The sequence below is a fragment of the Prunus avium genome, chromosome 8 (assembly GCF_965620075.1).
Source record: "Prunus avium chromosome 8, drPruAviu1.hap1.1, whole genome shotgun sequence".
NCBI classification, from domain to species: domain Eukaryota; kingdom Viridiplantae; phylum Streptophyta; class Magnoliopsida; order Rosales; family Rosaceae; genus Prunus; species Prunus avium.
The window spans coordinates 5,324,073-5,334,870 of NC_142291.1; the positions used below are offsets into that span (position 1 = coordinate 5,324,073).

At 34.7% G+C, this 10,798-nt stretch overlaps 2 protein-coding genes across 4 annotated transcripts; one reads left to right on the top strand and one right to left on the bottom strand.

Annotated features, from left to right (window-relative positions):
• The first annotated feature begins 566 nt into the window (after nucleotides 1-566).
• CK1 (choline kinase 1) lies at nucleotides 567-5,686 on the top strand. 3 transcript variants are annotated; one of them, XM_021955487.2, is made up of 9 exons: nucleotides 567-995; nucleotides 1,409-1,509; nucleotides 1,570-1,803; nucleotides 2,866-2,987; nucleotides 3,065-3,260; nucleotides 4,094-4,211; nucleotides 4,365-4,412; nucleotides 5,046-5,146; nucleotides 5,254-5,686. In XM_021955487.2, exons 2-9 carry the CDS (start codon nucleotides 1,453-1,455, stop codon nucleotides 5,374-5,376), a joined length of 999 nt encoding a protein of 332 aa, XP_021811179.2. In that variant the 5' UTR covers nucleotides 567-995; nucleotides 1,409-1,452; the 3' UTR covers nucleotides 5,377-5,686. The 3 variants fall into 3 exon arrangements, with proteins under 3 accessions (XP_021811179.2, XP_021811177.2, XP_088101665.1); XM_088245539.1 differs by having other exon boundaries at nucleotides 571-995; nucleotides 1,409-1,483; XM_021955485.2 differs by having other exon boundaries at nucleotides 569-995; nucleotides 1,409-1,803.
• Nucleotides 5,687-6,622: 936 nt separating this feature from the next.
• On the bottom strand, nucleotides 6,623-10,314 carry LOC110754431 (NAD(P)-binding Rossmann-fold superfamily protein). The gene is made up of 10 exons (XM_021955489.2): nucleotides 10,156-10,314; nucleotides 9,966-10,027; nucleotides 9,589-9,708; nucleotides 9,370-9,469; nucleotides 9,119-9,199; nucleotides 8,809-8,858; nucleotides 8,564-8,714; nucleotides 8,424-8,480; nucleotides 7,057-7,178; nucleotides 6,623-6,945 (listed from the first exon to the last, which is right to left on the bottom strand). Exons 1-10 carry the CDS (start codon nucleotides 10,261-10,263, stop codon nucleotides 6,735-6,737), a joined length of 1,062 nt encoding a protein of 353 aa, XP_021811181.2. The 5' UTR covers nucleotides 10,264-10,314; the 3' UTR covers nucleotides 6,623-6,734.
• Nucleotides 10,315-10,798: the final 484 nt, after the last annotated feature.

The window sequence follows — 10,798 nt, forward strand, 5'->3', positions numbered from 1 at the left end:
TATTTCACCTTTCTTTGTCTTTTGCTTTATATATATATATATTACAATAAATAAATAAAGAAATAAAATTTAAAATTACAAGAAAGCCCTTGTGCCGACAAAACATGTTCTCACCACCCTCTACACACGTTTTCAACACAAACAATAAAATAAGAAAATAATTAACATCCCAAACAAAAAGAATATATATAATTAGCATAAAATTTTCAAAACAAACATGAAAAAGAAAAAGAAAATGTGTGGAGAGTTTAATCCCACGCGTTTATTTTTTTTATTTTTTTATTCATAATGATGCATCGAAAATATACAGAAAAGAAAAAAAAAAACGAAAAACTCTTTCGTCAGCGAAAGAAAAATCCAAGCAGAGAAGAAAAAGTCATCTTCTTGGAAGCTTTCCATTCACATAACTGGGCCTCTGCAAGCAACCCATTTCCTTGTTCTGCGTAATCCATACAAGAATAAAAAAGTATCACGATAAGAACAAGACTTTGACTTTTAACATTCACCGTCTTTTGACCAAAAAAAAAGAAAGGAAAAAGCTTTCACCGTCCTAGCCTCATTTAGAAATTAGTCAATTCGAGTTGGGTACGAAAGTCTGACCCAGAATCTGCGCCAAGATTCAGAATTTCCAAACTACAGCTGCCCATTTTAGTTTTACAGCTTCACAACAAAACCCATTTCAAGAATTTGCTTCTGTCGCTTTTGGCAGAGAGAGGAAAAGTCAGTTTTTGGACTTTTTTTTCGGGAAATAATATTTTTCTTGGGATCCTTTTTTCAAACATACAACCCCACACTGTTATATAATTGGCTTGAAGGGTTCTCGGTTTTGATTGTTTATTCATTCGTTTCTTTCTTTTGTGCCAAAGGTCATTGTTTTAATTCTTTAAAGTACCAAATAACTTTCAAAGATTGTTTGAAACATTTATATAAGGCTCTGTAGTTTGGCATCAACCTGCAGCTTTCTTGGACGGTCCTGCCTGTCTTGCTGTTATTAGGTGAGTTCTGTTTTCTTAGATCAGTTCTTCTTTTTGCTGGGTTCTGTGGAACTCATATGTTTCCTGATGTTTTGAGCATTTGCTGTGATCTTCTTGAATGCTGAACAATACTGCCTTAATAGAGCAAGTTTAGCCAAATGAGCATTTCAATTAGATGTTACTATTAAGATTGCAGCTTTGAACTTAATTTTTCCTCCTTGCATGATTGTTGGGTAAGTTTACTTTTACTGAACAGGTTTATAATTCTATCAGTTGTGATGATTAATTTTCTGAATTCGTTGATTTCATTATGTATATCTTTTGATTTTCTTTAGTTCTTTTGAAACTTTCAAACTGTTGTTTGAGTGTTTTGATAAGATTCCAGAACACTATAACATTACAGCGCTGAGAATTATTTCCCCTTTGACATGCAGGTCAAGAATTTCAAAAGAATTTGCTCTCTTTGTATTGATACATAATGGCCATAAAGAGAGTTGGGTTAATCAAAGGTTGTCTTCCAGAGGAATTAAAAAAGGTACTTGTATCTGTAGCTTCTGAATGGGGGGACGTAGTGGATGATTTGAATGCCTTGCAGGTCATACCACTGAAGGGTGCCATGACTAATGAGGTTTATCAAATAAGTTGGCCCACGAGGGATGGTGATTTTTCCCGAAATGTTCTGGTCCGGGTTTATGGCGAAGGAGTTGAAGTTTTCTTTAATAGGGATGATGAAATTCAGACCTTTGAGTGCATGTCCAAGCATGGCCAGGGACCGCGTCTTCTTGGGCGGTTCGCAGATGGACGGGTTGAAGAGTTCATTCACGCTAGAGTATGTGAATTGCTAAATTTCCTTACCATTTCATATTATTTTCTATTTTTTTAGTATGGGTTGCTTTAAGTCTTTAACTAATGACATTCTTTGGGATACTTTCACTAAATCTGCTATAATTGCCACTACTTTTCTTTATTCCTCTCTCTCTCTCTCTCTCTCTCTCTCTCTCTCTCTCTCATGTTACTTTAATGGTTTCATAGTCATTGGCGTGCTGTATTGTATTGGTTGAAAAGAATAATTAAAAAAAAGGAATAAGGTCCAATATGCACTTTAGGACTAAATTGGATGGTGCAGAGAGCAAACAGGGTCAGGCAGTACGGTCAAAGTAATGTTTCCCATTCTTTTTCAGGAGGTGCTTTAGCTTTGTTTATGATAAGGGTGTCTGATTTCTTCTATTGCTGTGAAAGTAGGAACCTGTTACTCGCTTGAAGGATCATTCTCAATTAGAAATCTTTTGATAACTTTGTGAAGATTATGAATGATACTACAAAAGCCCAAACTCGTTATACCAGGAAATAAAGACTATTTAAACCCTGACTCTTAGGCCTAAGTTTACAGAATTATATTTACTGAACTATAACTTGGATACACAAACAGCCTATTTGCAGAATCTTTTAGTTACCCGGGTAAAAAAAAAGAGAGGCAATAAATCATGTAGCTATCTAGATAGATGATGAACGTGTAATAGGTCCTGTTCTTCTCCAGTTTCACCTTCGAGTTACTGAATGTTTCAGCAGTACCACTTATGTGTCATCTAATTTGAATTAGACGTTAGTGATCTTATATTTTCTAAATGTGAAGCAGAAACAAACGAGATGTATGTCATGGTTAAATATTCTTCACTGATCTGCGTAGTCAAAATTTCAGTGTTCTCCAAATTCTAAAGTAGCAAGCAATTTATTTTTTTCGTCTCCTTTAGTTCAGATTTGAATTCTTCATTGTTCATTCAAATGAAGCTAGACTATTAGTCATTTCTAAAAAGGAATGTTTGAGGTTCACTGTATAACCTATTTCTGAAGATCCTTTTTATCATAACCATACTTTCTTTTAAATTCTCAGACACTATCAGCTGCTGACCTCCGTGATCCTGAAATATCTGCTATTATAGCAGCTAAGCTGAGAGAGTTCCACAATCTTGATATGCCTGGTCCGAAAAATGTAGTCCTTTGGGATAGAATGAGGTAGCTATATTTTTCAAGAAGTTAAAGTTTCCCTTTGAGAATTTAAGACTTTTTATGCAGTTCACCTTTTTCCACAGAAACTGGCTTAGTGAGGCTAAAAATTTGTGTTCAATAAAAGACAAAAAGGAATTTGGCTTGGATACTTTAGAGGAGGAAATTGGTATGTTAGAGAAGGAACTATCACGGGACTATCATGAGATTGGGTTCTGTCACAATGACCTGCAATACGGTAACATAATGATGGATGAAGAGACCAGATCAATCACTTTAATTGTGAGTTTCTTACTGTGTTCTGTTCTTATTATCTGTTTCTGTGGTTTTGAAAGTAATTACACTTTCACTTTCTTTATCAGTTTCTTCATGTTTCTTGCTGGGAAGATTTCTCTGTACCTCTACCACATAATTAGGGAAACTGCTAGGTTATAAGAAACATCCTTTCAAGTGATTCCATTTGTGACCTATGATGGTAGCTGAAGTCGAACACTTTAGTTCATTGAACATGAATTTAATTGTTTTGACATACGACTGACTGTTTTAGTTGTTCTTAATAACTTAATGGTGCCCACTTCTTGAATGGTAGGGAACATTTATAAAGATTGAAAATTCCTACCCCCAATACTTTTTATTCAAAAAATGTACGAACTGGAATCAATAATCTGAAGGATTATTCAAAAAGAACAGAACAAGAGAAACCAAAGGGGACTCATACTCACCTATTTTGTATTCGAGTCGACATCTACGATTTTATTTATATGTCTATTTTAGTAACCAACCCCTCCTTTTCCAGTATGAATTATGATGTTGATGTTTCTAGTTATTCAATACAGAAAATTCTAAGTAGTATTTTTTCAGAATGTGACTTAGCAGCCGCTGATGAGTAACTTTCTTGGCATGCTTACACGTGTATGTTATTCCAGTTCTCTAGCCTTGCATTCAACAAGCATGATTCAATTCAAGCTATCAATACAATCATTGTTGGATTTTCTTTTCTTTTTTTTATTTCTTTTAATGTTCTAGCCAAAGAAAGTATACACCAAGAAATGTCTAGAGTTCTGTTGCAACGATTATTTATTATAATTACTAATATTATGTGTTAACATGTCCAGGATTATGAATATGCCAGTTATAATCCTGTTGCTTACGACCTTGCAAATCATTTCTGTGAGATGGTAGCAAACTACCACTCTGAGACACCTCACGTTTTGGACTACAGCAATTATCCAGGTAACTGTTTAATCTGTTAATGATTTGGTCTTCGTTGCATTTTCTTCTACAAACTTTGAGAATTCAATGAAGCTGCAAACACGGAATTAAGAATTTTGTATTGTCTTCGTTATGAATTTAAATATTTTGATTTTCTTGACTGCATTGCATCAGGTCTGGAGGAGCGCCAGAGATTTGTCCGTATATATCTGAGCTCTGCAGGTTAGCCTATTCATTTCATGATTTCTCTTTTCAATTGTCTGCGATACATGATATTGGTCATTTTTCCTACATTAAACTGTTCAACTTTCTCATGTTCTGATACTACAACAAAATTAACTTATTTGATTTTCACCTTATCATATATGGCTCATATTATCTGAGACTCTTTACCAGTAGATAATTGTGTGAGGAAGATTTCTGCAAGATTTAAGCTTGGTTTGTGCATGCTTGATGCTCAGATTAGTCATGCTTGACATTTAACATTCTTGACTTCTGAAAAGTTCCAAGAAAGAGGTTTCTCTTTACATTAACAAAGTCATTGCTTTGACTGGACAAGTCTAATGCCACTTTGAATGATGCAAATGAAATTAGGAAATCTTGCAATTCTTTTGTATAATTTTCTGGCCCGAGTGGTTCTAGTGTTTTGTTTCTTGGAATCATGCTGCATCCTCAGCCACCAAATAAAATGAGTTGTTTTCAATTAATCAGGGTTATTACAGTCTGACGTAGACCAAGTGTGTGTTGAGAAAACAGATAGTAGGAGAAATAATTAAACAAATTCTTCTAAATTAAGTGTTCTCTTTGAAATCTTTGGTGATTCTGAACATACTTCATCTCCATTATTTCTAATAGGTTACCAACCCAGTGATGCCGATGTGGATGAGCTAGTTGACAAATCAGAGAAGTACACTTTGGCCAACCATCTCTTTTGGGGCTTATGGGGAATAATTTCGGTAACAATTTCTACTTTTATTACACTTTTATGCTTCACAATAGCTTGTGTCCGAGTGATTGCTTCTTCGTGTGTATAACAAAAATAAGTTACCTGGTGGTTTTGTAGGGTTATGTGAACAAAATTGATTTTGACTACATGGAGTATGCAAGGCAGAGGTTTCAGCAGTACTGGTTGAGAAAGCCGGCATTGTTGGGTTCTTCAAGGTATTTACCGGTGATAAAGCAATAATGGCCTTGTAGCATATTGAGGGTCCTCTGTTACTTCATAAATTTCATCTGAAAGGTGAAATACTCTGTAAGCAAAGGTAAAAAAAAATAGATGTGTGAGATAAAAATAGAATAAATAAAAAAGATGCAGGATCGTGTAAAATGTGTATGTCATTGGCATTGACAACACTTAATATTGAAACGGATGACTTGTAAATAATGTTTTGTTTCTTCTTTGTTTGTTCAATGACTTGTGCAAGTACTTGTTAACTAAGAGTTGTTCAGTGCTCTTGTGAACTTTGTTGTGCGTATATTAAGGTTGTTTTGTACCATTTGTCAAATTTCTATATATTTTTGCTTCAAACGCTTTTATTTTCGTGGCATGTTTAGTTACTTAGAATGATGGAAGTTATGAATCGGGAAAGTCGGGACAAGGGGAGAGAAGGAATATGCATAAGATCAACTACTCCCTTCAATTTTATAAATTAAAAATAAATAAAAAAACCAAATTGGTCAAAAAGACAAAATAAGTGGAAAGAAATAAAAATAGGAAGACCAAAATAAAGCGGAACAAAGTATTGGTCTTATTATGGACACAGTAGACCCAAAAATTTGAGTTTTAGTTCCAAATTTGACTACTCTCCTTGTACAATTTGTTTAATAATCCTAAAAATTTAGGCCAATTAGCGGGCAACAACATTATCGCGTTAGGGATTTGTCATTGGTTTTGCTTTGATTTGATTTGACTTTAGTTGATTGAACGACTTTCATGTTTACAGAAAACAAAATAAAGCTGCCGACCTCCTTTGCCAATATGGGGCATGAGCTCTCATTGGGCATGCACCAATATGAGTCTGCTCCTGATTATCTTACCAATACTTTATTGGATGATGAATTAGGGAGGGCCCATGCTAGGACTGTGCCTGTTTAGCCCTTCTTTCTCTTGGCTTCGGCCATCCTTGTAACCAACAAAAAAAAAAGGCTCTTTTATCTTCATGTGGCTATACAAACCCATGCTTATCATAGTGATTGCTAAGAAAGCGGTGTTAGCATCAGTCGTGCGTAGATGTCTGATGCAACATCAACCATTGATTAATGTGAGACTCGCAAAAGGTGCATCACATGCCCATGCGTGATGCTAGCATCTTTCCTTCCTTGCTCGTAAGGACCCGTAGTCCAATGGAAACCCTACCACTCTCCTGGTTTTTTGGGCAACTTACTACTTTCAATTCATGGTTCACATATATTGTAGAAGAGAAAAGAACGACTGTTATATAAAAGGTAAAATCTGCTCTTTTCCCCATTCATTCGGCTGTTACTACATTTACGTTAAATTTCTCCGAGCAATTAGAATCACAATATGGGGTTCTAAACTTGAACTTATGCGGAGATACTAGACAAACTCTTGAGACTGTCCAAAATGGAGTCGATTACGGCATGAGAGCCACTGGTGGCCGCAAACAACAGGTGTTTAGGTGCTTCTGCTCTGTCGAAATAAAACGATCCTGATGCTAGCTTTTCTTTTGGCTGTAAAGCCAACCAAATTATGGTGTCTGCACCTTCCTCGTTTGTTCTAAGCTTTCCCGAAAGACTAAAACAAATTTAAGAGTGAGAAATAAGAGTAGAATAAAGGAAAAAGAACGAGATGGCAGATATGATGAACATATGGAAGAATTTAGAAGGTTAAGGATAAGTTCCGTACGCTTTAGAGAAACTTGGCAAACTCGTGGCAACCCCTGGTGTCTCAGCCCAACCTGGGTGCATTGAATAGAATCCAATCCCCTTGTTTTTGTTTATTTCAGCCCATTTCTCAGTTAATGCCACCTGAAAAATAACAATGTTAGCTCCGGAAAGTAGCTGAAAAAAAAACAGAACTTATGTTGAAAATTATGGGGATCAAAACAGAACCGATACTATCATATGGTATTTCTAAGTATTAAGAAAATCATCTGTGATAGGCTAAATACATCAAAACAAAGAGGCTCATCCATCCTGGATTTGAGCCAGGAATATCAAGAAAAACAAATTTAAGGAATATCATTTGGCATGTATTATTCATAGGTCCAGTAAGAAACTAAAATAAGGAACTGAAAAAGTAGCTAATCCTAAACTATTAGATATCTTTCTATAGGCAAGATTATACCACTCAAAGTTCAAATGTTTTAATCTTGGCCGCAAGAGTGTTTTTAGTCATGGATCTAGGGGTGCAGATTAGCTCCTCCTTATTTTACATAATTTAACATCAAAGTTTCCATACTAGTCACTCCTTTCAGACCAAGAAAAAAATTAATTCCTTATTAGTTTCTTATACAGAGTCATATATTCATTTATAAGATTAGAAAAATAAAATAAAATAAAATAAAATAAAATAAAAATAAAAAAGAAGCAATTTATAAGAATAGGAGCAATGTATCATTCAGGATGTGTTGCTTGAGAATGGTTGTATTTCACTTCAATTTCTTCAATAAATTTCCATTTCTAGTTTTTTTAAGGAGCAATTAACCTTATTGGATGTTGTGAAATTCCTCGCATTAAAAGTTCTTAGGAGGAACCACAAGAAATTATATTGCTATGACCTCTAAAAGCCTAAACATTGTCTCCCTAAATGTAAATATGACTTGTGCTTGGTATATTTTCCCTTCAAATATTGTCATATATAAGAACTGACAGTTTACTTATCATGTTTCATGGCAAATACCAGGGATTCCATTCAATCTCTTGAACTACAGAACTACCAACTCCAACCAATATCATAGCTACCAAAACCAAGCACTAGTATTATATTTTCAACCGTGTTCATATGAAGGAAGAAAAACTCAAGCCTTAAGTTTAGAACACACTGCATTCTACATCATTGCATGTGACATATCAGAAAGTTGTGTGCAAAAAGCATTTTCTACAACTTACTTTCTTGAATGCTTAGTTTTGCTCCCCTTAAATTCACAGTAGGTATAATTGTATCACAATATTAAGTTCATCCTTCTTGACATTTGGTGAAGCATAACATAAAAAGGATAAACGTTCACTACAAGAATGCAAACATATTATGTCTCTTACAGATCATCAAACCTGAACTCTCTTGTTCCGAGAATACTGCTGCACCCCATTAAAGTTTTCTTCACTAAACTGCATTAAGACATATTTTGGAATTTGATAAGTATCAAATAGATAGAATTACATTGCTAACAGAATTTTATAGAAGCAGATACCTGTAAATCCATGGTCAAGGGTGAGGTGTACATTCCACCAGAAGAAACAGTAATAACCCGTGCATCAGGTGCAGCTTTCTCCAGCAATGGCAACATCAATTCCGTCATTGCATAGGTGCCTAATACATTAACAGCAAAGTTCAACTCAAACCTGGAATTTGAAATGACAAAAAAGAAAAAACAAATTACATTTTAGAAACCGAATGTCTAAAACTAAGCTGTATATAGAGTAATCAAGGTCGCACCCTTCTGATGTGGTAATTCTATTATGCTCAAGCAGACCAGCATTATTCACCTAAAGGCAGTGGAGTATGCACAATTAGGTTTCTCAAAATCACGCAGAAAGCTACATCACAAGCAAGTAACCAAATTGCAAACTAATGTAATTACTTTAATTCATAATCCCAAAAAACCAGAAATACATTAAAAGAGAAAGGAGAAGAAACCAATGTGTACATATATATAAAGTTTAGATGACTGGTTATAAAACTAACAAGAGCCTCGTACATTTAACTGCAATATCATGTTACTAGCAGATTAGAATGGATAAATTACCAATATGTGCACTGGAACATTCTTTGAGGAAAACTGCGACGCAAATGACTTGATATCACTAACAGATGAAAGATCACAGACCTGCAAACTAAAATCATATTAAGCCATTTATGATCAAAACAAAAAAATTTACATACTGTGTTTACTAGTTAACCACATAATTTGCTAAAATGTAACATCCGACTAACCATAAAACACTTGAAAGGAACCCTGACAAATAAGTAAGACAATAAAAAGGATGCCATATATACCTCCAAATGAACATTTTGGTTTCCGGTGTCAGACTGAATTTTAGATTGTGCAGCTTCACCCCTCTCCTTATTTCGACATACCATATACACATTTGCCCCACTGAAAAACATTATATAAAGGAAAACAAAAGCAATGAATTAGTTCCTCAAGGTATATTTCTAACACCTGAAGTCAAAATATATTAGCAACTAGCCAACAAATAAAGCAGGAAAAAGCACCGTGACGCAAGTCCCTCGGCAGTCGCAAAACCAATGCCAGAATTGGCTCCTGTTACAATGCAATTTTTCCCTTCTATCCGAGTTTGCGTATCCTCTGGCTGGAATTTCTTTGAATGTTCTCTACAATGAATATACTTCAATTTACATTGTAAAGAGTGTAAAATAGACTATTGCCATGAAGTTAAAGTTTTCACCTAGATCTCTAATGACAGTGGGGATTTTATTTCATAAAATGAGAAATTAAATTTAGCATCTAACATGGAAAACTTTATATGCTTTGCTATTCAACAAAGTAAATGAGCAATTTTTACTGAATAGCTATAATCTTTACTGGGATCAATATGATCCCAATTAAAAATATAGGAATTGGAGCTTACATGAAACCAGACTTGGTGAAATTCAGGTACCCATAAATCCCAAAAGCTGTTTGTCTCCATGCCTGTAAGAGAGAAAAAAAAGTTCAAAATTTAAAGGAAAAAGGTCACAATTAAAAACACAAGACTAAATAGAATTGTTTTTATAAAAAAAATACAGATTGAAGGAAAATAGAACTCATCAACGGAGTACCTTGAGAAGAAACATTGTAAGAGCTCCAACGGATAAGTGAAGTTCAAGTCTGACGGACACTGAAGTCTTCTGCAGTTTTTGCGTCCTTTTGGGCGGAAACTCTTCCATGGGGTTTTAGAGGAATTTACTTTATTTTTTGGTCAAATTGCCGCCCATGTGCGCATCTCGTGTACGAATTAAAGTTGCAGTTTAATTTAATGGTCTGACGTTATGCCACGTAGCAGCAAATGCTGCCTCTAATATCAAACCATATAAAGTAGCGTTATTAGTAAAAGACATAGGTTGGCGGATGTTGCGAAAGGAGTTTGATATTTATACATATCTTTTTTTGGTTGATATTGTGCTTGTGAAAGAGTGTTAGAGCAACTCCACCCATTTGCCTTTTGTCATGGCAAGAGGGGGGCTAGGGCAGCCACTATTCACATGAATAGTGGTTGCCCTTGCAAAAAGCATTGTGTGTTTCCACCCGTTGTCATGGCAAAGGGCAATTACTATTCCTTTTTTTATTTTTTTCACAAATTTTTTTACCTCAATAATTAATTTGGATAAGATTTTTTTTTTTTAAACATAAAGAATTAACTTTGAGAATATTTCGAATAAGATTTCTTTTAATTATATTTTGTTTGATGTATTGAATGTGTTG